Source organism: Brassica rapa, chromosome A01, assembly GCF_000309985.2.
Source record: "Brassica rapa cultivar Chiifu-401-42 chromosome A01, CAAS_Brap_v3.01, whole genome shotgun sequence".
In the NCBI taxonomy this organism is placed as follows: domain Eukaryota; kingdom Viridiplantae; phylum Streptophyta; class Magnoliopsida; order Brassicales; family Brassicaceae; genus Brassica; species Brassica rapa.
In genome coordinates, this window is record NC_024795.2 from 4,012,545 (window position 1) to 4,040,247 (window position 27,703).

At 29.4% G+C, this 27,703-nt stretch overlaps 3 protein-coding genes and 2 long non-coding RNA genes across 7 annotated transcripts; 4 read left to right on the forward strand and 1 right to left on the reverse strand.

Moving 5' to 3' along the window:
- Nucleotides 1–391: 391 nt before the first annotated feature.
- On the forward strand, nucleotides 392–3,611 carry LOC103853708. Its single transcript, XM_009130614.3, has 3 exons — nucleotides 392–1,505; nucleotides 2,067–2,437; nucleotides 3,065–3,611. The coding sequence occupies exons 1-3, from the start codon at nucleotides 904–906 to the stop codon at nucleotides 3,364–3,366; spliced, it is 1,275 nt and encodes a 424-aa protein (XP_009128862.2). The 5' UTR covers nucleotides 392–903; the 3' UTR covers nucleotides 3,367–3,611.
- Nucleotides 3,612–7,403: 3,792 nt separating this feature from the next.
- On the forward strand, nucleotides 7,404–12,334 carry LOC103853743. 3 transcript variants are annotated; one of them, XR_630344.3, is made up of 4 exons: nucleotides 7,404–9,047; nucleotides 9,163–10,750; nucleotides 10,831–10,922; nucleotides 11,083–12,334. It is a non-coding gene; the product is annotated as an uncharacterized LOC103853743 (long non-coding RNA). The 3 variants fall into 3 exon arrangements; XR_004451824.1 differs by having other exon boundaries at nucleotides 9,163–10,922; XR_004451823.1 differs by having other exon boundaries at nucleotides 7,405–9,047; nucleotides 10,831–12,334.
- Nucleotides 12,335–13,214: 880 nt separating this feature from the next.
- LOC117128507 lies at nucleotides 13,215–15,837 on the forward strand. The gene is made up of 2 exons (XM_033281051.1): nucleotides 13,215–14,112; nucleotides 15,338–15,837. The coding sequence occupies exons 1-2, from the start codon at nucleotides 13,974–13,976 to the stop codon at nucleotides 15,637–15,639; spliced, it is 441 nt and encodes a 146-aa protein (XP_033136942.1). The 5' UTR covers nucleotides 13,215–13,973; the 3' UTR covers nucleotides 15,640–15,837.
- On the reverse strand, nucleotides 15,805–23,867 carry LOC117128509. The gene is made up of 2 exons (XR_004451825.1): nucleotides 17,608–23,867; nucleotides 15,805–17,503 (listed from the first exon to the last, which is right to left on the reverse strand). It is a non-coding gene; the product is annotated as an uncharacterized LOC117128509 (long non-coding RNA).
- Nucleotides 23,868–24,117: 250 nt separating this feature from the next.
- Nucleotides 24,118–24,682, forward strand: LOC103853718 (putative defensin-like protein 157). Its single transcript, XM_018653940.2, has 2 exons — nucleotides 24,118–24,278; nucleotides 24,392–24,682. Exons 1-2 carry the CDS (start codon nucleotides 24,227–24,229, stop codon nucleotides 24,574–24,576), a joined length of 237 nt encoding a protein of 78 aa, XP_018509456.1. The 5' UTR covers nucleotides 24,118–24,226; the 3' UTR covers nucleotides 24,577–24,682.
- Nucleotides 24,683–27,703: the final 3,021 nt, after the last annotated feature.

Sequence of the window (27,703 nt, forward strand, 5' to 3'; positions counted from 1 at the left end):
CCAGCGAGTGCCACGTCGCTCCTCCGTCTCTCCCGCCGACGATCCTGACGGCGTTACGGTGACGGATTAATTTTATACGCTTACTTATTTCATCAGTGGCCCAATAGTTAGCCCAAATTACCTTCACGCCACCCACGAACAACTCAATACAGCTGGAAATGGGCCCATGTGAACCCCTCCATGCAAACTCATCGCTTGCTCTGTTTCGATTCGTCCATCATTTATTACTATTTTTTCAAATAAATAAATATATTCATATTTTGTGTTTTCATAATATTATGATAAACTATTTTTATCTGCACAAAAGTGGATATTTTCTACGGTTACCCTACATTTTTAGTATTTTATGTAATCTTTATATCATTATTTTCCTAACCAAACAGAAGTAGGGTTTTCTATCATTCTAATTATTTTCATTAAAAATATAATTAATTTTAAGTAATAATTGTGATTGTCTTTCTCGCAATGATTAATCGAAATTTAAACATGCAACAAGGTCTTAATTTTTATTTTATTTAAAATTTTATTAAATGTATGCAAGATTCATGAATCATGATTCATTTGTGCTTCAACAACAAAATAAACAAACCTAAACAAATTTACCAAATAATGAAAAAAATATTATTTGTTTTATTGTACCGCCGTATTCATAAATAAAAAATATGACCAATGAAAATTAAGTGTAATTATTGATATAGTTATAAATTTATTAATAGATAACTTATTGGCCCCACTATTCTCATGTTGCTACATAAACGAGAACCAGCAAGAAGACGACCGACGACGACACATTTTTTTTCCACCCTCACCTCATGAATAATCAACTATTCGTTCTTCTTTAAATTACCAAAAATCATTTTCAAACTCGAACCAAGAAGAAGAAGCTAGAAGGATTCTTATGTGATGGATCCATGTCCCTTTGTACGACTCACAATAGATTCTCTTGCTCTCAGACTACCTGAGACAGCGACCAACAAGCAAGTCGGCGGCGAAGTACATCCCTCCGCGACGCCTTGTTACTGCAAACTCCGGATCAAACATTTCCCTTCGCAGAGAGCGCTTCTCCCTCTCTCCTCCATCTCCGACGCTTCCTCTCCGCCGGACTCCTCAACTTCGGCTCCGGGATTCCACCTAGACGCCGACGCGATCCGAAGAGTCTCCGGCAAGAAGATCTCACTCCGAGTCTCTGTCTACGCCGGCCGTACGGGACACACTTGCGGCGTCGCCTCGGGGAAGCTTCTTGGGAGAGTTGAAGTAGCTGTGGATCTCGCGGCGGCGCTTTCAAGAACCGTCGCGTTCCATAACGGCTGGAAAAAACTAGGTGGAGATGGAGACAAACCGTCAGCTCGGTTACATTTATTGGTCCGTGCTGAACCGGATCCTCGGTTTGTGTTTCAGTTTGGAGGTGAACCGGAATGTAGTCCCGTGGTTTACCAGATTCAAGGGAATATTAAACAGCCTGTCTTCAGCTGCAAATTCAGTTCCGACCGTAACGGAAGATCTAGGTAATAATCTTTCACTTAAGTAACTAATCAATGCTCGAATATACTCCCTAGAATATGTTTCTAAAAAGTGTCACTTTACCATTTTTTTTCCGTTACAAAAAAAAATGTCATTTAGAATTTCAATACTCCAACTTTCAGTTTAATATTAATTACAAATAGATTGGTTTTATAAATAATTGAATTTATCTTAAATACTATTGATTAAATATCTGCAATTAATAAAAACTTAAATGCATTTTAACTAATTTTTTAATATGTGTGAAAAATGTCAAAGTGACATTCTTTATGAAACCGAACGAATATCAAACTGTTGTCAAATAAAAAAAAATATATCAAACTCATGCTTGAGAAATTTTCAAGAGTATTTATTTTTAAGTTTTTGTCACAAAGATATACTTCAATGAAGAAAATGACCAAAATATGTTTTATTAAAGGTTAAAAATATGTATTTTTACTTTGTAATTAACTAATTTAGACTTAAGTTTAGAGTTAACAGGTGAATTTTAGAAAAAAGTTGGATGAGAAAATTGCCCAACTCACTTCATGTCTTTAATTTTTCAGGTCTTTACCGTCGGGATTCACGTACAGTAGTAGAGGATGGATCACAAGAACATTGTCAGGTGACCAATGGGAGAAGAAACAAGCGAGGGAGAGAAAAGGTTGGATGATAACGATCCATGATTTGTCTGGATCTCCTGTAGCAGCTGCTTCGATGATCACTCCTTTCGTGGCGTCTCCAGGATCAGACCGTGTCTCTAGATCCAACCCAGGCGCGTGGCTCATCTTACGGCCACATGGGACTTGTGTCAGCAGCTGGAAACCTTGGGGACGGCTGGAGGCATGGCGTGAGAGAGGAGCCGTCGATGGATTGGGTTACAAGTTCGAGCTCGTGACGAATAACAGTACTAGCACCGGCGTTCCTATTGCTGAAGGTAATATTAATCTTTAATACCATGTACTACTGTATATATTTCTATCGCATAATACAATAATGTTGGTTATATTGGGTCAGGTTAGGTTAAGACCCATATCTGTCCCAGATTGTCCAATATCTATTTGGGTCGCTGTATACATACATATCAATATTTAAGAAGAAACTCAGATTAAACTTGGGCAATATCCAAGTATTTGAACTCATTACTCAAAATATCTGAAGTTGACCAAGTGTTACTAGTTCAACCAAAAAACATCATCGATAAATTCTAACATAACAGAGTAATGCTTTTGACAACTAATACTACATGATATAGTTTTACACATAAAGAAATTACAGGTTTTGATCCAAAATCTCTTCCTAATCAAAAGAAAATTATCCAAAGTTATCTTAAAAGTATATATATTAGATACACATGTTTAATTACTATGTACATATAAATATTGAATATTGTTCAGTCCCAGTTACTAAAATTAGTCCATATACTATTAAGTATTAATACTTTGAATAACAGTTTTAAAATCTGAATTTACCCTTAACATGCACTATATGATTTGGTAACTACATATCACGGTATTGTGAGTCTTTAATATATCTAATACTAATGGATATGTTAATCGGACAGGGACAATGAGCACAAGGCAAGGAGGAAAGTTTATTATCGACAGAAGAGTGAGTGGACAAGGAGAGTCGCCGGCAAGATCATCTCCGGTGAAAGGGTTCGTGATGGGATCCAGCGTTGAAGGAGAAGGGAAAGTGAGCAAGCCTGTGGTGCACGTGGGAGCACAGCATGTGACTTGCATGGCAGACGCAGCTCTGTTTGTCGCTCTATCAGCTGCCGTTGACCTAAGCGTCGACGCGTGTCAGCTCTTCTCTCGTAAGCTCCGCAAGGAGCTTTGTCACGACGACCAAAGCTCCCTCTCATGAAGAAACCAGAAGACAATGACACATACACTTTGACTTAACAAAAACCGATCTATGATGCTTAATTTCGGTTTTTATTAATTTTCTTGATCAATTTGATATGTGGAAATTCAAAATTGAAAGAAAGATGTATAGACAACGATCTTTGTGTTGTCTGTATCATATTTATTTATTTATTTATTTATTTTGTGTCTCAGTTGTGTTGATTATTCATCAATTTCATTCTTTAATTATTATTATTTTAAAAATATTTGTGTCAGATATTATCTTCTTTTTTGTATAACGTTTTTTAACATCATCATATTTTATTAACCTGAAACAAAGTAGTCTTCGTAACGGATAGAAACATCTATCTATACTATTATTTACAAAGTAAATTTTTGGAATCGAGCTCTCACGTTAAAAGTTAGAGCGGTTAATATCTATAATACCCTTAATGAATTTTCTAAATAATTAATTATATAATCAAAAACGAATTTTAATTAATAATATTAACTTTTTGGAAAATAAGATAATTCTTATATATTGTGTTGTTATCTTAAAACATATTTTTCAATTATAAAATTTAAAAATAAACTATAAAACAATTATAATAAATTCAGTGGTTAAAGTCAATGTTATCTTTAATAAATTTTAATTGATCTATACTATTATTTGCGAAGTAAATTTTTGGAATCGAGCTCTCACGTTAAAAGTTAGAGCGGTTAATATCTATAATACCCTTAATGAATTTTATATATAATTAATTATATAACCAAAAACGAATTTTTATTAATAATATTAACTTTTTAAAAAATAAGATAAGTCTTATATATATTGTGTTGTTATCTTAAAACATATTTTTCAATTATAAAATTTAAAAATAAACTATAAAACAATTATAATAAATTCAGTGGTTAAAGTCAATGTTATCTTTAATAATTTTTAATTAAACATATATATCTAATTAGATTTTTGTCATATATATATATATGTTTGATTTATTTTTTTTGAAAACATAAAAAATAAGTTATTATGATGATTTTTGAATTAATAAAAATAAACTAATAAATATTTGTTAAACGATTAAGCCCGCATATGCGGGCAAGACACCTAGTAAAATACTAAAAAGGATGGTCAGATCAATTAGCACAAGGCTAGTTCTTACAAAAGTTTTTTTTATCCACTGACATTGCTAATCGAAATTGGATTAAAATCGACTATTTATAAAATTTATGTAAATTGGGTTAGCATCAAGAGTGATTTAACCGTAACAATATCGTAGAGCTCAAGGCCCAAACTTGGATCGGTCGCTTTTAAACCTTCTCTGAAAAGTGAAGCTATGAAGGGTCAAGATCTTCGGTCATACTAATATATAAGCTTAGCAACTGTAAACGCAACTGCAAATACTGTTGTTTTTCCAATTTTCCCGATACAAATGCCAGTCCCCTTGTAGTTCTGAATACAAGGTGCTTGGCATTCTTGAAAACTGTATGGTTTGTTAAGCTTTAAGGTCACACTAAATGTTCTTGTATCAGTTCTATTTGAACTTGGCAAAGCCAAAAAAGCTAAAAACAAACAAAATTTAAAAAGAGCATAAAAGTATACTTAAGTGTATATATTTACATAAGCGTTCGAGCGTATATGCTATTTTAAAATAATTAGTTTTAAAGTATCTAAACCTAGAATTCTAATAAAATGTATGATAGATGTTAAGTGATATATTATCGTATATCTAATCAACTATTTTTCTACCGAAGAAATATATTTGAATCATATTTTTATTGTGGACCCAAAATAATTGTCTCAATAGTTTTCTTATAAAACATTCTTCTTAAAGGATCTAGACGCATCAAATTTAAGAATTACTATTTGATTTTATAACTTCTTGCTTAATAAAACACAAGGTGTACTAATTTCTACCTGCGAGAACAAACATAGAGATGCAGATGAACAGATACGAACAAAACAGTTTTATCAATGTCATGACAACAATTAGAGAGGATTATGGATATAGTGATTGTTTGTTTGGAGAGAATGATATAGAGAAATAACTTTGCCACTAGGTAGTAACCCGCGCCGTGCGCAGAGAGAAATAATTGATTAGATTATTTATTTTACGTTGTAATAAGAGATTTGTCTTATAGCTTTTCAAGAGATGGACATTCAGATATGCGTTCAGATTCAGTTGATCTATTTGGATTTCAGATTTCGGAGTTTTAGAGTTAGAAATTTAAATATGATTCGGATATTTACTAATTTTGGTTTGAATTTGGTTTGATTTGGTTCGAATCATTACATGTTCGGTTCTGATTAAAATGTAATATTTTTTTTAACAAAAATCCAAATATGCTTAATCCTCAAAATCCAAAAATAAAGATAATATAAAACATAAAAATTTGAATAATGAAAAAAATACAAAAATTGAATAATGTAAGACTAAATACTTAAATTTACATAAAAAAATTGTTCTGTTTAACTATTTAGATGGATAAAAATTTTTTTTTTCTGTCTTTTGAACATTTTGTTATTTTGGACATTTTCATATTATTAAATATATAATAGATATAAAATTTTAATAATTATTATATTTAACTATATAATTGTAGTTTAGATATTTTTGGTATTCAAAATATTTCAGTTTGGATAGGATAAGGGTCTGGTTATCCGAATATTTAACTTTTAGATCCATTTGAGTACTTAACCAGTTTTAGTTTGCGATTACTATTACTTTCAAATCAAGTTCCGTTCGGTATTTAGGATTCAAATATTTTACCCAAACTTACTTTCTTCTACTAATATAAAGAAAAATAAATAAATGTAAAACAAATATGCTCAGTTTATTTTACTTACATAATTATTGGACCATACTTTGCGAATACCAATAAAAATGGTTGGGCGTCGTGTCAACATTGTTGGACATGTTCCAAAATTGATGTAGTCTATAACCAATAACATGGACTTTCGTATAAAATTTTGTGGTAAATATGATAAAAACACGATACAATCGAGTGAAATGGATTGGAGTTGCGTCGAAAATAATGTGATCTCTTCACACCGTACATGAATTTTGTTTTTCAATCAATTTCGCGAGTTTTTTTTTGTTTTAAACTTTTCTGATTTCTGATTTTTTCTAACGATCTGATTATGTTTCTAATCCTTGGTTGATATGAAAACTCTGTAAAGAAAAACAATATTTGGCTACACTAAAGATCTAACTATGTGTGTGATGTTTTTCACCTTAGTTTCCTTAATTCATAACCAATCACCATTATTTTTTTGTTTTTGTATGCATAAATCTCAACCATGACCAAGTTCAGCATGATACAAAACTTTTAATTTCTAAAAAAAAATTATTTTTGACATTTTAGTTTATGCGAATCTTAATAATTTTGTAATTTATTTCTTTCAACAACGATCTTATTTAGTACTTGCCTGAAAAGAATTTCAATTCACTAATACAAAGGTTAAAAATACGGAAACTAAAAATGAGTTGATTAAAAAAATTAGTGTGTGACCACATTAAATTATTTGCAATAAAGTTAAGAAAATTAATGTGTGAACATATCCTTTATATATTAAAAGAGAAGCATTGTAATAAATGAATTCACGCTATAATAGACACATGGCAGCCTCACAATGATTTGATAATAAATATGCTAACGCGCTCATACTATATTCATAAATGTGTTCACACAATGTATTTTGCGTTTTTAATATAAAACTCACATACATGATTCCAATAAAATTCTGGATTTTTTGGTTCGAATAAAAAATAGATAACGAATCAAAAGCCAAACTATATATATATTACTTTTATTGTTTACGGATAAAGTTGAGCAAAATACTCATAAATTTTGATTCTATTCGTTATCCGTTTTGATTTGAACCAAATAATTTGGATATCCGCAACTCTACGAAACAAATCAAATACTAAAAATCTAAAATACAATGTCCAAACAAAAAGCAAATCACAAATACCAATAATTTTAGGAACATATATCTAATTTGATCTGCTATATGAATATATATATACATATATGTAAAGAATTATATATATATATACATATATATATATATATGTTATGAATTAAATTTAATATATTGTGTACTAAAATTTAGAAAGTTAAATAATATTTATTTTTGTAATAAAATGTTATTATTAAAAAATTTAATTATTTTAAAATTTTATTTTATTTACGGATCAAATCGGATATTCTTTAAAATTCTAAAACATTTCGGATATCCGAGTCACCGAATATCTAGGTGGCTAAAGATCGAATCGACACGAATGCTTCCAAATACTAACATATTCGATCTGGCCCCACCCCTATTTACGGATACAACTTTATTTTCTCTATATGAAAAATGACTAATGTCAAAGCCTTTTTTTATTTTAAATTAAATTAAATTTTATCTTTCATGTATTATTTTGAACAAAAATGTCATTTCATATTAATTAACAAAATCTTTATATATTTGTCAACTATTTTTATATACTTTTTACATATACATACAACAACTGAAATATCTAATTTTTTTTAAAGTTGAAATATTTTTTCTTATTACTTCTTTCACTACCGATCAAATTGTAGTAAAATGATTTGTCTTAATAATTTTTTTTTTAAAAAATATTATCTGTTTAGAAACTATAATATGAAACTATTGGTTCGACATGACAACTATCTAAAATTCATAACATGAAAATAAACAAATAATATTAATTTTTGATTTTTACCGGAAAAAAACCAAAAAATTAAACATTTTAACCGAATAAACTAAAATGAATACTCCCTCCGTTTCTCAATAAGTATCGTTGGAGAGAATTTTTTTCGTTACAAAATAAGTGTCGTTTTCGATTTTCAATTCAAAATTTATTAGTTTTATTCAGTAATTTATTTTTCTATTAGTTGAAATATGGTTAAGTATATTGGTAATTGTGTTTTTATATAGGAAATCTACAAAATTAATTGTTTCCTTAATCCGTGTGCACAGACCCAAAATGACACTTAATATAAAAAAGAGGGAGTATTAATTTAAAATAATAGTTATATATTAGAAGATTAAAAACCAAAAAAAAAACTTAAAACCGAACCAATTTCCAGATTAAACAGATTTAATGTCTATTTATTAAAAATAACAAAACTAATAATCAAATTCTCTGTTGCGCGGGTTATTACCTAGTTAACTGCTAAATGACTGTGAGACTGATACGTAAACATTTTAAAATTGAAATAATTATGAAATTGACATGTGTTAATATGTGTGTAAACACATCTATTGCAAATTTTTCTCTTTTAATATATAGAAGATTGAGAAATAAAATTTCCAGTAAACATATTTTAAAATTATATTGTGGAGGTATTGACATAGTAAGAAATCATGCTTTCTGATATATATTCATAGTTAAATATATTATACTTGTTTTAGTATATAAGCTTTGGATATTATACCCTATGTGAATTTCAAAAAGAAAAAAAATCATTTCCACTTTTAAATAGTTGAATTTTAGGAGATATATAAAATACCATTATATATATAAACACAAACATAGAACACAATTTTTTATAGAAAATAAAATCAAATCAAATAAGAAATTCTCCTATTATCTCAAATTGACAAAATCTTAATTTTTGTTGTTCTGATATTGATCATGGCCAAGTTATCGTGTTCGTTTATCTTCTTATTCATGTTTGTGTTTTCAGGTAATTTTATTTTTTCCATTCTCAATAATGTCTAATTTTTACAATAATTACATGAAATATCTAAGCATGCACATATACAATACCTCATATCATAACATGTATATTACTTTTATAGTATTTGCTGTGGCTCAGGAAACTAAGCGATATCAATTATGTACTATTGTCATCGAAGAACAAAATTATTGCGAGATTGCGGACTGTGGTATAGAATGTCGTATAGAGTACAATGGAGTTGGAAAATGTCTTACAAATTCCAAAGCTGGTGGAAGACTTAGTTGTTTTTGTACTTATAATTGCTAGAGAAGAAAAAATTTAAATAAAGATATTGTATAATTACATAACTTTTTAATCCATATGAATAAAAAATGAGAATTTCTTCAAGCTTTCTAATGATGGCATAGTAAATTTTGGAACAAGAAAATTCAGAATATTTCTAACACGTTGTTATCATTTGGACAATGCCACAACGAGTACCGATAGAAATTGTTTTCTGATTATAGAAATAACACATAATTGATGGTCTTGGACTCTTGATTTTTAAAGATGTTGATGGTATTTAATATGTTACTATCAACATATAAATTAAAAGAAAGACTACGGTTTATTATAAACAATGGATATGAACGGTAACCAAGGAATGACGAAAAATAATTAATGCCCTAACATTCCTTAAAAAAATCACTATTCATAAAGAATAATTTTTCATTCTCATTTCCTACCATTCATTTTTTTTGTAGAAAATAAATAACAAAGTTATTCCTTGTTAAATATGAGATGAAAAACCATTCATTTTCATTCGTGCAATTGTATTCCTCAATGTTCTTTTTCTATTTGTTTCTCTTATTTTCAGAATGGTCACCAGTCGGACCCAATACTTAGCTGATAAAAATCTGCAAGTGAATTTAAAGTCAGTTACAAAAAAAGGTGAATTTAAAGTCTCAACAACTATCTCATATATATTAAAAGATAAGCATTACAACATTTTAGCTATTACACGCGTCTTCACTAGAATGCTTCTCAAAGGGGTTGATTGGCAAGTGCTGTGAGATCTTTCTATGTCTAAATTATGTTTACAGCCTAAATTATGTCTACAGTCACAACTTTTATCAATCATGCTTTGAAAAGATTTTTTAAAGCTATAGATTTTTTTTCTTTTTTATTTATTTTTATCTGTGGAAAGCCATAAATCTAGAGCACTTATTTTTTTGCTTTAGAAAAATTATATGTAAATCATTGAATCTTTTTAAAACAATAGCTAATTTTATACAGCAAAATTATCTACAGCCACAGCAAAAAAAATCTATAGTTTTATTTCTAAAGCAAAAATATAAAACTACAGCTCCTTCCAATCATCAACATAATAATAAGGCTAATTCTCTCCAGCAGGTTGACACATCAACTTTTTTAAATCGCATGAGAGCGACATGTCATTAACTGAAAAATATTGAAAGACCAATGAAAACATTTTATTAATACATCTCAGTTCAATTGATATTAATCGCTGGCAAAATCATCCCCAAAAACGTGATCTTTTCTTACCTTCTCAAATTCCTAGAGCGACTCTTCCTATCTTTCACATTAGTTAAATTCAAGAAATTGACTGTCATTCTTCCTCTCTTCTTCACATTAATTTGTGATTTATAAGGCAAAGCTTTAGCCTTCAGGTGCTTTCAACAAATCAACAGATATAAATATATAATAAGGTAAACTCTTTGTAACCATGTTTTTTAATCTAGAATATGATTGCAGCTTTGTTTTCTTATGGTATTGTCTGTATAAAAAGATTGATACATCGGATGGGGGTGAAAAGTAGGCTCAATCCAATCAATTGCGTCTGCGGGATCAGGTGGGAAGCTAAGCCATGTTGTGTTTACGGTAAGAAGCTTTTTTTTGTTGGTGTCAATGGTTCTGCTTCTCATCTTTATTCTTGAACCTTGAGTTTAATTAATGTATCTTTCTGAGGAATCTTACAAGTCTGCTCTCCTTTTATCAGTTCAATTCTGATTTGTTATCTTGCTTTCTGATTATATTTTAGATGGAATCACAAAAGGTGGAATCCAGAAGGTGATAAGGCTGGATTGTTCAGAAAGATAAATTACACCAACGGTAGTTTTGTGTAGGCTGATACACGGAATCAGAAAGATGCATAGAGTTGCTTGAGCTAATACAATTGGATGGTAAAATTTTGGGGTCAATATTAAAAGAGGAAACTGCAAACATATGCTAGCTAAAGGATTATGTTCTTCTAGGATGTACAAAGACGCTTCACGTATTCAGTTTCGTGATTTTGATAGGGACAAGGGGTTAAGGAATTCAAGCTTCTATAGTTATAATCTCAATTAAACTTACGTTTTCGACGGTTACTATTCAGGAAGATATGGATCACATTGGTATGTTGTAATACAAGGTAGATTTTTAGATGAAATTAGAGAACATCAATCAAATCAAATGATAATATTATGTTAGCAAATCAGTTCAGTTTGTGAGTATGTTGTATTTCCCTCCCAATTTGAAATTGAATCATGATCTTTCTTCAGAACAAAAGAGAAGTGACAAGAGGTGAAACAGATTGTATATGTATCTAGCAATAATAAGATATCATTTATTGATTTTTTTCTGTATCTCTTTATCCAAAGTTTGGTTCGATCAAATAGTATTAATGAACATGTATTATGCTTGCAGTGCATATTTTTCAAGAAATGTCTTAAGTAAAAGCGATCCAAAAAATTATAAAGGAAAGTTTGCAAGAGACTGATAGAATAGATCAAACAAGAAAAGAAGAAAAAGTTACAACAAGCACTTTACTCATAAGGTTAAAAACTTTTGAAAAACAAAGATAAATATAATAAATTTGATGGATAAGTAGATTTCTGAATCATTTTAGTATTTTATCGTTGTGAACTACAATTATAAACATGAATCGAGAGTTATCTAAGTCCAACGACTATTGTCTATATAAAATATATAAGTAAAACCAAAGTTAGGAGTGGATTGTTTTGCTAAATATGCATGGCTTCTATATATTATATATATATATATATATCATTTTTTTAATAATGGTTTATTATTTCATTGCTAACAATCTAATATATTAAAACAGAAGTCATGACTTCTTTTCATGTGTGATTTTTTTAATTTGGACCATTCCCAGAAAAAATCATATTTTACATAAGTTCATTATTATATCTTTTAATATCTTTATTTTTTTATTTGAAATACAAATAAATATATTTAAAATGTTCTAACAAAATATTTTTAAAATCTTCTTAGAATCTTTTTAAATTTACTTTTGAAAATTAGTTAGTTTTAATTTAAGTTATCATAAAATATTAGAAATTAAAATTGAATATAGTTTGGGTTTATAAACGAAAATAAAATGAAATTAATTAATTTCAAAAATATATTTACTAATAATTTTTAAAGATTTTGTTAGAAATAAATATTTAATTCAATTTTAATTTTTTCAAAACAAAATTCTAATAAAATAAAAATCATGATTTTTTAATGAATGATATTTTTATTTGGACCATCATTTAAATTTTCTATTAAATGTATATCACTAATGCTAAAATATATATATAATATTTTTAACTACTTTAATCATAATATCTTTTATATTTTTTTTTTTTTTAAAAATTAAAATTCTAACAAATCTCTTGAAAAAGATTATAATAAGATCTTAATTTTCATAAATTGAATATAAATATTTTCAACTAATTTTGTAATTAGTAATGAAATGTTACTAAAAGAATAAAATTATATTCTATTTTATCATTTTATAATAATATCTATCATTTTAAAATAAAAACATTATATTGAAAAAAATATGATAAAATTATTTTAAATTGATAAGTTAACATATTTTATTTTCATAATATTTATGCTAAAAATATAATATGTTGGTTGAACGGGTTAATATTAGTAAACTATATAATACATGTATAAAAATTTATCTTATCTTAAACTTTTTAATATACAGTAATTTATTATATAAAATTAATAAACATTAAAAAATTACTAAAAAAATCTAGCGATTTGAATTACGGATCATGATTATAATAAATTAAATACAAAATTGTTTTCATATATGTTGTTTCATGCATTAAAAATTTTAGTTTAGTAATCAAACGCAAATTCAATAGGACAAATATATAATAAGCAACATATATATGTGATGATTTTAATTTACAGCATGAAAACTATAAAATTATTATATTTGGCATAATTATACAAACATTTAAATATGTGAGTAACATTAAAAATATACAGTAATTATGTAAAACAAATATCTATATATATAAATGAGAAAATATATTCCCGCACGGTTGTGCGGGTGGAAATCTAGTATAAATTTTAAAGTTAAGTTACACTTTTAAAAATTGTATCTTCCCAAAATGTAGAAATATTTGTTATAAAATATTCATTTTCTTCGATGATTTATTTTCTCAAAATCTGTATAATACAATCTTTCAAAATTACTTATTAATCTTTATAAAAGTTTAAAATATAAATATAATAATAATTTTAATAAATTCAGTCCGCAGCGTAGCGCGGGAACCAACCTAGTTATTCCCAAATCCTTTAGAAAATATGTTGATCCACTAAACATATATTATATATTTCTCATTAAACTAACTATAATATTATTTAACAATCTAATTAATATTTTTTGTTATTTTTTAAAATAAAAGCTACAGAATTAATAAAAATGAATATAATATATATCTGACAATTAATAATTTTAATAATATAAATTTGATATCAATTTTCACATCCTCCATTATTTTTTGTTTAATGTTGTATTATTAATATAAATTAAATAATAATGATAGTCGTATAATAAAAATTTAAATTTTTTCGTGGCGTTTCCCGGATCAGACCGTGTCTCTAGATCCAACCAAGGCGCGTGGCTTATCTTACGGCCACATGGGACTTACGTCAGCAGCGGAAAAACCTTGGGGACGGCTCGAGGCATGGCGTGAGATAGGAGCCGTCGATGGATTGGGTGACAAGTTCGAGCTCGTGACGGATAACAGTACTAGCACCGGCGTTCCTATTGCTGAAGGTAATTTTAATTTTTAATACCATGTACTGTATATATTTCTATCGAATAATACAATAATGCTGGTTATATTGCTTCAGGTTAAGACCCATACCTGGTCCAGATTGTCCAATATCTATTTGGGTCGCTATATACATACATATCAATACTTAAGAAGAAACTCATATTAAACTTGGGCAATATCCAAGTATTTGAACTCATTACTCAAAATATCTGAAGTTGACCAAGTGTTACTAGTTCAACCAAAAAACTTCATCAATAAATTCTAACATAACAGAGTAATGCTTCTGACAACTACATGATATAGTCTTACACATAAAGAAATTACGGGTTTTGATCCAAAATCTCTTCCTAATCAAAGGAAAAATATCCAAAGTTCTATACATTATTTTTTTTTTGAATGAATGCTAAATTTTATTCATCAAAAAATCTTTTTACATCAAGTGAGACCTTTATATGAAAGAAATTCTACTCCTATCTCATTTCCTATACACTTTCTGCTAAAAAACAGAGCAAAACTTCATGTCCAAGCAATCTCCTATTTACATTCTAGTAGCAAACCAGTACTGCAAAATGTTCTCCAGACCTTTGACACCCTTCGACTGAGTCAGACTGAGCTTATTACGAACAACCTTATCAGTGAGCTTAGATAAAACCCTTACCGGCATAGCTTGCTCACCATGCCGCCTCCTGTTTCGTTCTCTCCACAAAGAGTACAGAGTCACTTGGAAGGTGTAGCAAAAACAGAAGCGCTTCTTCTTATCCATGCCCGAATCAGTAAGTAGCCTTATGAGCTCATCCCACTTAACAGAGTACGCGCTGCGTAGAATTCTTCTCATGAAGTGTTCCCATAGCTGTGAAGCATAAGAACAGTCAAAGAAAAGATGCTTGCGCGATTCAGAGGCACTTTTGCATAGGATACAAGTTGTGTCAACACCTTGGCTCCAGCTTGATACTCGATACATTAGATACAATCATACACATGTTTAATTACTATGTACACATAAATACTGAATATTGTTCAGTCCCAGTTACTAAAATTAGTCCATATACTATTAGTATTTTGAATAACAGTTTTAAAATCTGAATTTACCCTTAACATACACTATATGATTTGGTAACCTACACATATCACGGTATTGTGATTTGGTAACCTACTTATAAAAAAAATATCACGGTATTGTGAGTCTTAATATATCTAATACTAATGGATATGTTAATCGGACAGGGACAATGAGCACAAAGCAAGGAGGAAAGCTTATTATCGACAGGAGAGTGAGTGGACAAGGAGAGTCGCCGGCAAGATCATCGCCGGTGAAAGGGTTCGTGATGGGATCCAGCGTTGAAGGAGAAGGGAAAGTGAGCAAGCCCGTGGTGCACGTGGGAGCACAGCACGTGATTTGCATGGCAGACGCAGCTCTGTTTGTCGCTCTATCAGCTGCCGTTGACCTAAGCGTCGACGCGTGTCAGCTCTTCTCTCGTAAGCTCCGCAAGGAGCTTTGTCACGACGACCAAAGCTCCCTCTCATGAAGAAACCAGAAGACAATGACACATACACTTTGACTTAACAAAAACCGATCTATGATGCTTAATTTCGGTTTTTATTAATTTTCTTGATCAATTTGATATGTGGAAATTCAAAATTGAAAGAAAGATGTATAGACAACGATCTTTGTGTTGTCTGTATCATATTTATTTATTTATTTTGTGTCTCAGTTGTGTTGATTATTCATCAATTTCATTCTTTAATTATTATTATTTTAAAAATATTTGTGTCAGATATTATCTTCTTTTTTATATAACGCTTTTTAACATCACTAGTGGCTTTGCCCCCGCGCAAGCGCGGGTTTATGTTTTTAGTTGATGCTTTATTTATTTATATGAGAGTGTCAATTTTTTTTGATTTGATGCATTCCGAATTTTGTTGTTATGCAATGAAGGAGAGAGGTAGGAGGAGGGAATCATGTGTTGTATACTTGTATTCGTTTGAGATTATTGCTAGATTCAAGTTTGATGCTAACGTAAATATATTTCTAGTTATATGCAACACTTGTGTCGCCCTTTCATGTTGCCTCAAGCTCAAATAACCTTTAATAATCTCCTTGATGCATATTTACCTGATTATGCAGTATACATACATATAAATGGTACAACTCATAAAAACGTTAGTTTCAATACTATATATTTAGATATAAAAAATATTTTAAGCTAAAGTTTGTATGTGATTACGATAACTCGATAAGACTGTAAAGTTAAGTTGATACAATAAGGTCTTTATATGATTCTATGTGCTTAGTCCATTATAATGTTTTTGAGGTATTTTTCATTTATGCATGAATTCGATGGATTTGTTTTTTTCATGTTGCAAATAGCTACAATCGTTCCCTTTAGTGTAACTGCATCTTTTTGGTGAGTTTCATCATTTAGGTTTCGAGTACCAGAAACAGAGCACTAAGAGTGTATTGTGCGGATTCAAACTTAAATATTTCTTGAGCTTTGATTATTTAGGAGACGTACGATCTAAGCTTAACACAGGAAGTGAGCTTTGTGGTTCTTCACAAAGGAGATTACAGGAAATATTAGTAGGGACATGTTTTATTAAATAGATTGGCCGTAATAGGAATACAAAGTTATGGACACATGGTCACTGGCCTTGGATATGTAGGTGTGAAGATCTGCAATCAACACCTTCTTCTTCTGAATTCCAGCCATTTTCTCAAAATCCGTGTAAAGACCATATTCACTGCAACTCCCAAGCTGCGTCCAAACCCACCCTCCACCTGAAGAATTTCACTGCTTTTGAAACCTTTAGTGGTAATGTGTAGAGCTTTGTGATGCGACCAGAATGCACTTCCCAGTTCTCAAGAACTTTCATTCATCTATTTTTCTCTGGTAAAGCCAAACACCAATAGAAGCATGGTCCCTGAGAAACTTAAACACAGCCTTAATATGGATGTTTAGGGACACTAATAGGATGAGAGAACCTCTTTTTTTTTCTTTTGGATGAGACAACCTTGACACTTATTATTTGTCAATAAGAGAGGATTTGACATTATCTGATGATACAGTAAAATCTTTCCTCTATGAAAATGCAGTGAAAAAAATTCTTTTATGACAAAAACTTCACAGGGCAAAGCTACTTATGAACATTGAAACTTAAATCATATGTATAATAGGACAGTTTTCCTGGGTCCTGACAACAACAATTGAGAAGACATCATTTGTCAGGTTCTGAATAGATATAGTATTCGTTTAAAAAGGATGGTAGTCATAGTGACCTTATCGGTTGACTTGGAGAGGTATGTATGAAGATCTCCAATTGAAGCAAGTTCTTTCTTTCAATCTCTCCAATTGTCTCAGCCCGTGGAAAACGTCCGTAATGGCACCACCCAAGCTGTGAAGAGAAACAATTTTTTGATAAGCGAGACAGCAACATTGATTATGAATAATTTCTTATAGATGGAAAAGCTTTTCTAATATGAGTCGCAAGATGTGTACTGGTTTGCGTTAAAAAGAAATATAGCACGGGAGTGTATCCGTAAGACTCTTGCATATAGAAGCAGGAGGGTGATACCCATAAACTCTTCATTTTTCTTGATGTTTCCTGAATCCCAGAAACGAAGAGCCGGCCAACGACCACCTGAGAGGACCATCCAAGGCGGAAAATCTATGGAAGAAACGAACACATAAATGCATCGAACATCTAAACCTAGATGTTTGTTTGTCCTTTATCTACCATGAAGAATCAGATGGAGTTCAAGAATCAACCAATCCAACGTGAAATAAGTTCACATGTTCAAATATAGCAAGAAATATGGTTATACTGGTAAATACTTTGTATAGATATAGATATATTATTATCCTCTATGTTTAGTCATGTCATGAAATGACACTGCAACCGTTCCACACAAAAGAAAAAAAAGCTCAGCACATGCAAATTCAATAGCTAATAAACATCATGAGTTACTTGCTGGAAGCAAACAGAAGGAAGAAACACACAAACACAACAGTTTTCTTCAGATGAAATTAATCATCACCATCATCAGTAGAATCAAACCACTGCTGGATCAGAAAATGCTTTATTCTTCTTGTAGTTTTTGACAGCAGACTTGATGACGTCCTCAGCAAGCATACTGTAATGCAGCTTGACCGGAGGCAAGGGAAGATGCTTTGCGCTTGCCCTGGAAAATTAGAGCACACTAACCACGTCGCCGGGAGATATTCCTAGTTGAGTAAGCGCAGATGCAAGACGGAGACAACGGTGATAAGTTTGGAGCCAAGTGTGCTCGACGGAACCAAACACAACACTGGTTCGGTCTCTGTAAGCTTTGGCGGATCTTTCCAAAAACGTGATCGGAGATAAAGGAGAGAAATTGGCGGGGGATCGGAGAAGACCATCCATCGTTTTCCATGACTCCGGCTATTAATAGTCAAAACTTCCGATACCTTGACCCATTCAGAAGCAACGGAAGAAACGGCGATGGAAGTGTTACAGCCAAAGGACTATCGAGAATCAGTGATGTGACCGGACTCATCTACCTCAATCAGGAGGATCATCAAGTCCCCGCAAGCAGGAGCTCCAACTTATAGGTTTGATGCATAGGAAGGAAACAGAAAGGTCGACATTGTTATTGGGTTAAGTGAGAACAACATTTATTGGCGAAATTAAGAAGAATACATTGAACGTTAGGAAAGGTTTAAGAATTGAGAAAAGGAATCATCGTGTTTGCGGATTTAAGATTAGCGGAGACGGACATTGTAGAGTCAAAGAACCATAACAATGAAACCCTAATCTACTCAAACACAAAACGCAGATTTTGAGATTTCAGAGAAAGGGGATCGAGACGGCGTTCCATTGCTAACCGTATCAAGAGCTCTGGATTGGGCTGCGCGATGGGTTTAATGGGCTGCGACCAACACGGTTTCAAGAGAGGCTCGGGATTGGGCTGCGAGATGGGTCAAATGGACTGCGAAAGTGACTAATTTTTTTTTAATTTCAAAAGCCCAGTCCGAAATGACATGGCAAATTGATTGGTTCTGAATTTTTTTGCCCATATGGCAGTGCTTAGGAAGCCCCAATTTAGCCTCTTTTATATAGTAGGATCATATTTTATTAACCTGAAACAAAGTAGTCTTCATAACGGATAGAAATATAAAACACTAAAAAGGATGGTCAGATCAATTAGCACAAGGCTAGTTCTTACAAAAGTTTTTTTTTTATCCAGTGACATTGCTAATCGAAATTGGATTATAATCGACTATTTACAAAATTTATGTAAATTGGGTTAGCATCAAGAGTGATTTAACTGTAACAATGTCGTAGAGCTCAAGGTCCAAACTTGGATAACGGTCACTTTTAAACCTTCTCTGAAAAGTGAAGCTATGAAGGGCCAAGATCTTCGGCCATACTAATATATAAGCTTAGCAACTGTAAACGCAACTGCAAATACTGTTGTTTTTCCCGATACAAATGCCAGTCCCCTTGTAGTTCTGAATACAAGGTGCTTGGCATTCTTGAAAACTGCATGGTTTGTTAAACTTCAAGGTCACACTAAATGTTCTTATATCAGTTCTATTTGAACTTGGCAAAGCCAAAAAAAAAGCTAAAAACAAACAAAATTTAAAAAGAGCATAAAAGTAGATTTAAGTGTATATATTTACATAAGCGTACGAGCATATATGCTATTTTAAAATAATTAGTTTTAAAGTATCTAAACCTAGAATTCTAATAAAATGTATGATAGATGTTAAATGATATATTATCTTACTAGATGATAGCCCGCGCCCTGCGCGGAATGAATTTTCTTTTTAAATATATTATATTTAAATATTATAAAAAATACATATTTTGTTATCAATAATCAGTTTTTACATTTGATTAGGGATTGACATTCGGATACCATTTGGTTTGGCTTGATTTTGTTCAATTCGGATTTTTGCGGGTTCGGATAATCCATTTAAACTTTTTTTTAAAAATAAAAGTTCATATTTACTTTAAATTTTCAAAATCTAAAAATAAAAATAATATTTCACATATAAATTTAATAATGTATGCCAAAATACTTAAACTTAACATAAAATTTGGTTTAGATTAAATATTTGGATAGAAAATCAATAGATATTTTAAGTATTTTTGGTATTTTAAATATCGTTTAGCTATTTTAAATATGTACTATAAACTATTTGTATATATTTCAAAGTATTTTTGACAACTTAAGAACGTCTTATATTTTTATATATTCTTTTAGATATTAAATTTAAAAATAATTAGTATATTAAAGTATATAAATCTGGTTTGAATGTACTTGGATACCTAAAATATTTTTGTTGGATCGGATTTGGTTTCGGTTCTCTATATAGTAAAATTTTGAACCCGTTCGGATATCTACAATTTTGGTTAAAATTCAGTACTAATTTTTCATATTAGATTTGGTTAGGCTTTTTGGATTCGGATTTTTCTCAACCCTATATTTTTTATTGTAACAAAATTTTAAACGAAAGTGATGATGGTTCATATTTATTTCAGGTATGCCTTAATTTTTGTACCAAAAACACATTCTACTATATATGTGTCCTATTTAGTTAATCATTGAAAATAGTTCTAAACCCATTTAAGGAAAAAGATGGGCTGGACTAAAAAACGTTACTATTTCATATTGTAAAAATTGACACTTTCAATTTATTCTCTATCAGTGTTGTGACGAAGAAAAAGAGGAATGAGGTTAGGAAATAAAATTTATTGTGCAATCCATTTTCTCGCTAGGAAATTTTAATAGCTTCTAAATAAATATTTGAAACAATGGATTGTAATATTATAGGAAACAAATTGAGGATCTGGTCAATCAAATTAAATTTAAAAATCAATCAGTGATGATCACATATGCATTTAAAATTTGACCTGATCCAAATTTAGTTTCTATATGACATGTGATTCGGTTTAAATTATCAATGTCATTACCAAAATCGTTCGTTATAAACACGTACATATATAATCAAATTAGTGTCATATTAAAATATTATACATTCCTAATTTAGAATAGTATGACAGCTCATGCAATATGTCATGCAAGTAATATGTGATTGACAATTCATATTTGATCTTTAGAAAACTTAAATTAACCGAGTTAATGCAACTAATTAACGTAGGAATATATTTATTTTGCTTAATTTGAATCAGATTCATTAACAATAAACTGCCATAAAACGATCAAATAGTATATTGCATTGAGAATTATGGCATTGATAAAACATAGTTAACATGCAAAGGAATTGATCATTTGATGATATAAAGCATAACATTTTATAATGATATAGAACGGTTTTGAATAAGCCGTTTTGATATATTGTGATATCGATTATACCATTTTATAAACCGGTATATAAATATCCATTTATTTTTAAAGACATAGTTTTGAAAATAAAACAATACTATTTAAGATCGTTTTGATATATTTCAATTATACCGTTTTATATAAACCGGTTTTACTCGATGATGATCCCATCAGTTTGATATATTGATGAAACCATAAATAACTGCGTTGATGATTTTTAAGAATAAAACACGTTAACAAAAAGGTTGACAAACTACCGGATTTGATATTACCTCCCATATCAACGCATGTAACCAATTAACATGACTAAAACATTATGTTAAGCTACAATTAATGAATAATGGCAAAGAATGTAATAAGTCTAGTAAGGAAACTGTTTTTACTTAAAGAGGCTGCGAAAGAATATGGTGTTGCCACATAGGAAATGACATTCTTGTTAATAACACATGAACAAAAGGTTAGTCTCTAAAAGTGCTTCTCTTTTAATAATAAAGGGATATCTAATTAACTATTCTTCTACCTATCTAATCATATTTGAATCATATTTTTATTGTGGACCCAAAATAGTTATCTCAATGGTTTTCTTATAAAATATTCTGCTTAAAGGATCTAGACGCATAAAATTTAAGAATTACTAATTGATTTTATAAATTCTTGCTTAATAAAACATAATGTGTACTAATTCCTACCTGCGAGAACAAACATGGAGATGCAGATGAACAGATACGAACAAAACAGTTTTGTCAATGTCATGACAACAAGTAGAGAGCATTATGGATATAGTGATTGTTTGTTTGGAGAGAATGGGATAGAGAAATAACTTTGCTAGTAGGTAGTAACCTGCGATGTACGCATAGGGAAATAATTGATTAGATTATTTATTTTACGTTGTAATAAGAGATTTGTCTTATAGATTTTCAATAAATAGACATTCAGATATCCGTTCATATTCAATTGATCTATTCGGATTTCAGATTTCAGATTTATAGAGTTATAAATTTAAATATGATTCGGATATTTACTAATTTATGTTTGAATTTGGTTCGAATCATTACATTTTCGGTTTGGTATCCATTTTAATTATGTAATAATCTTTTAAACAAAAATTCAAATATGCTTAATCCTCAAAATCCGAAAATTAAAATAATATAAAATTTGAATAATGAAAAAAACAAAAAAAAATTGAATAATTTAAGACTAAATACTTAAATTTACATTTAAAAAATTGTCCAGTTTAACTATTTAAATGGATAAAAAAATATAACTTTTCAGCATTTTGAACATGTTTTGTTATTTTGGATATTTTCATATTATTGAATATCTAATAAATATAAAATTTAAATTAATTATAATATTTAACTATATAATTGTAGTTTAGATATTTTCGGTATTCAAAATATTCAAGTTTGCATAGGATTTGGGTCTGGTTATCAAGATATTTAACTTTTAGATCCATTTGAGTATTTAAGCAGTTTTAGTTTGTGTTTAATATTGCTTTCAAATCAAGTTCCGTTCGGTATTTCGGGTCCAAATATTTTACTCAGATTTACTTTCTTCTACTAATATAAAAAATGTAAAATAAATATGCTAAGTTTATTTTGCTTACATAATTATTGGACCATACTTTGATAATACCAATAAAAATAGTTGGGCATCGTGTCAACATTGTTGGGCATGTTCGAAAATTGATGTAGTCTATAACCAATAACATGGACTTTCGTATTCAGTATTTGTGGTAAATATAATAAAAACGTGATACAATCTAGTGAAATGAGTTAGAGTTGCGTTGAAAATAATGTGATCTTTTCACACCATACATGAATTCTGTTTTCAATCAATTTCGCGAGTTTTTTTGTGTGTTTAAGCTTTTCTGATTTCTGTTTTTTTTTCTAACGATCTGATTATGTTTCTAATTCTTGGTTTGATATGAAAACGCTGTAAAGAAAAACAATACTTGGCTAAACTAAAGATCTAACTATGTATGTGGCGTTTTTCACCTTAGTTTCCTTAATTCATAACCAATCACCATTATTTTTTGTTTTCGTATGCATAAATCTCAACATGGCCAAGTTCAGTAAGATACAAAACTTTTAATTTCTAAAAACATTTTCATTTTAGTTGATGCAAATCTTAAGGATTTTGTAATTTATTTATTTCAACAACAATTTTACTCAGTATTTGTCTGTAAAGAATTTCAATTCACTAATACAAAGGTTAAAAATGCGAAAATTAAAAATGAGTTGATTAAAAAAATCAGTGTGTAAATACATTCAATTGTTTGCAATAGAGTTAAGAAAATAAGTATGTTAACATATTAACTGCTAAATAACTATGAGACTGATACGAAAATATTCTAAATTGAAATGATTATGAAGGTAGCACGTGTTAATATGTGTGTGAACACATTTATTGCAAATATTTATCTTTTAATATAGGGGATTGATAGATAAATTCTTTCTGGTAAACATATTTTAAAATTATACTGTGAAGATATTGACATAGTAAGAAAATCAGGCTTTCTGATATATAGTCATAGTCAAATATATGTACTTGTTTTAGTATATATGCTTTGGATATTCTACCTTATGCGAAATTTCAAAAAGAAAGAAAAAAATCATTTCCACTTTTAAAAAGTTGAATTTTAGGAGATATATAAAATACCATTATATATATATACACAAACATAGAACACAACTTTTTATAGAAAATAAAATTAAAGCAAATAAAAAATCCTCCTATTATCTCAAATTGACAAAATCTTAATTTTTGTTATTCTGATATTGATCATGGCCAAGTTATCGTGTTCGTATTTCTTCTTATTCATGTTTGTGTTTTCAGGTAATTTTATTTTTTCCATTCAATAATATCTAATTTTTAAAATAATTACATGAAATATCTAAGCATGCACATATACACTACTTCATATCATAACATATATATTACTTTTATAGTATTTGCGGTGGCTCAGGAAACTAAGGGAGATCAATTATGTACTATGATCATCGATGGACAAAGTTATTGCGAGATTACGGATTGTCGTCTAGCATGTTATACGGGGTACAATGGAGTTGGAAAATGTCTTACAAATTCCAAAGCTGGTGGAAAACTTAGTTGTTTTTGTACTTATAATTGCTAGAGAAGCAAAATTTTAAAATAAAAATATTGTATAATTACATAAGTCTTTAATCCATATGAATAAAAAATGAGAATTTCTTCAAGCTATCTAATGATGGCATAGTAAATTTTGGAACAAGAAAATTCAGAATATTTCTAACACGTTGTTATTATTTGGACTATATGCCACAACGAGGACCGATAGAAAAAAAAAATTGATTATAGAACTAACACATAATTGATGGTCTTGGACTCTTGATTTTTAAAGATGTTGATGGTATGTAATATGTTAATATCAACATATAAATTAAAAGAAAGACTACAGTTTATTATAAACATACTTGGCAGTTAAAAATCTACAAGTGAATTTAAAGTCTCAACAGCTATAAAAGCTTGTTTACCAATCTACCAATCTAGTGATCTACTACTAGTTTATGCACATATAGTCAGACGTATGAACCAGTTTTCTGTTCTTAGTTTTTTTCCTCGTGCAATAACCGGTTCATACGTCGAGTCAATAAAAAAATAATTTATTTATAGATTAAACTTATTTTTTATTAAAATAGAATTTAGAGTAAATATGTTTTAATGATATTTTATTTTTATTATATAATAATAGAGTGGAAAAAAAGATAAATGTAATTAGTTCAACTTGAAAGGATCTCTGCCATTGTGTAAGAGGTTTCTATTTCGAATAACCGCTGGGATAATTAATATTACATGTTGTGGTTTCGGACCTAAAAAGATTATGAGCTTCCGTTCCGAATCTTCTACTATTCAAAAAAAGGTAAAAAATAAGTTTACTTTATAAATAGAGTTATTTTTTATTTTTTGTTCATCACTCTATTTTTTTCTAAAATATAATACAATTAGAACTCAATTTTGTTACAGAATTAATCTATTTTACAAGAAAAATAGAATAAATCATTGGAGATGATTACCTTTTATTTAATGTAAAGGTCAGGAAGATCAAGGGAAAGTAGCTGCAGAGTCCAAATTAGAACATCGATCAAGGATGATTAAGAAAGGTTTTAATCTCTATGGAAAGACTGGCATCAATAGAGTGACCTGCAAGGTTTTGCTTTGGTCGCCGTTCTTTCGGAATCCCAAATCCAATTAACTATATCGCTTGATGTTGCAGGAGTATTTATAATTTATATTATATGGTTTTCTGTGCAATTTGCATTAATAATAATACTTAAAAATATTTTTGTTTTAAATATGTATTTTATTACATTTAGTTTTAGGTGTATTAACTTTTTTGAAAGTGTAAAGTAATCATTTATAATTTTTATTTATTTATTTTAATTTCTACTTTGATTGTATTTAAATTAGTTTAATTTGCTAAAATAATTTTCATTTTTCGAAAAAAATAATTTTTGTACTGTTTTATTTATTTTTAAGAATATAATTTAATAAAAATTTGTTTTGTTGTTTTTAGTTAAAAATATTTAACGTATAAAAAAATACTTATTAACATTAGTTCATCGAATGCTAATAACTCAATAAATTATTTAATCGCAATTAAATTTTAAACACAATTCAAAAATTTAGAAACTTCATTAGGTTTATCTTTATATTGAGTAATTAACTTAGATATAGCTTTACTTATTTAACTATCCACAAAAAAATATTTTTTTAAAATAAATTTTTATCTTTGATATGATATAAAGATTATTAAATTGTCTAAAAGTCTTGTCAAAATGTAAATATATATTATAAATTGATCATGATACAATAATCTTAACATCATGTAATAAATTTTGAAAAATAATATTATATTATTTATAAAAACATGGTAGTGATACAATACCTTATTACAATTTTCCAATATATAGATGTTTCTCATTAGAAACTGTAAAAATATTTAAAATACAAATAAAATAAATGAATTTTTTTATTAATTTGTTTAATGTGTAAGTTAATTTATAATAAATTTTTATCTAGGATTTAAGTTATTTGCTTATAATTTTTTAATTATGGTAAATACCATATATTTATTGTTTTATAATTGAATTTTCATAATTGAACTACATGTCATAATTATGTTAAGCCATGTCATAATTATGTCATCATTTTTAGTATAAAATGTCATCATTTATTTGTTAGAATGATTGTGGCGAAGACATCTAAGTAAATCACTTTTCAAATAATGTTTAGGAATACGAGATTTTGAAAAAAGTAGAGATGCAATATCAAGTGATATACAGATGTTGAACTTATAAGATGCTCTAGTTCAACCTTTAGTAGTTGGTAATAACACGGTTTCAAAGAAAATGAAAAAAAATTAGAGATGCAAAACAAGATTTTTTGTAATTTAGAAATACGAGAAGTTTGGTGTAGTTGGCGTGGTCAGACATTGCCAATACCAACATCCCTAGTTCACATTAATAGTAATGTTTTTTTTTTTTTTTTGAAAAACTTAATAGTAATGTTGTTGTAATTAGATACGTAATTCCCTTAATCAGTATGAATACACATCCATGAATTTTTCGTCGACGGATTGGAGTTTTTATCTATATCCAGATCGATTTTTCCAAACATCCAATTTTTTCATATCGGATTGGAGTAGAGTCTATATCAAACTCGTAATCCGGGTAGATAATATATTCAACCTTTAGTGACTTTGTAATAATAACACGGTTCTTAAAGAGATTGATAATATTAAAAAATTAGAGAGCTGCAAAACGAGGAGTTTTATAAATTAGCAACGTTCACATGTGCCTTTGATACGACGTCACTACAAGAAAATCAGTAATTTCTGACCGTCATATCCGTTGGAAAACGGTTAGAAATGGCCTGTTCTGACCGATTTCCGTCGGATTAGGCTGTCAGATCTATATGGTCAGAAATTTTCAAACGGTCAGAAACGGTCAGAAATATCTGACCGAAAACCGACGAATTTTTACGGTCGGAAATTTCCGAAGGAAATTCCGTCAGAAATGACGGTCAGAAACTTCTGACCATAACGGCGGTCAGAAACTTTTGACGGTCATTGCGGTCAGAAAGTTTTGACGGTTTTTGCGGTCAGAAAATTTTGACGGAATATACGGTCAGAAAGTTTTGACGGAAGATACGGTCAGAAATATTTGACGGATATTTCGGTCAGAAAGTGTTGACGGGTACTTCGGTCGGATATTTCTGACAGG

Excerpts from the sequence above, each read along its gene's own strand:
- LOC103853708 (XM_009130614.3), top strand. The coding sequence starts at position 904 with ATGGATCCATGTCCCTTTGTACGACTCACAATAGATTCTCTTGCTCTC. Across the intron at positions 1,506-2,066 it reads GACCGTAACGGAAGATCTAG|GTCTTTACCGTCGGGATTCA; the intron begins GTAATAATCTTT and ends TTAATTTTTCAG. Across the intron at positions 2,438-3,064 it reads CGGCGTTCCTATTGCTGAAG|GGACAATGAGCACAAGGCAA; the intron begins GTAATATTAATC and ends TTAATCGGACAG.
- LOC117128507 (XM_033281051.1), top strand. The coding sequence starts at position 13,974 with ATGGGACTTACGTCAGCAGCGGAAAAACCTTGGGGACGGCTCGAGGCA. Across the intron at positions 14,113-15,337 it reads CGGCGTTCCTATTGCTGAAG|GGACAATGAGCACAAAGCAA; the intron begins GTAATTTTAATT and ends TTAATCGGACAG.
- LOC103853718 (XM_018653940.2), top strand. The coding sequence starts at position 24,227 with ATGGCCAAGTTATCGTGTTCGTATTTCTTCTTATTCATGTTTGTGTTT. Across the intron at positions 24,279-24,391 it reads ATTCATGTTTGTGTTTTCAG|TATTTGCGGTGGCTCAGGAA; the intron begins GTAATTTTATTT and ends TTACTTTTATAG.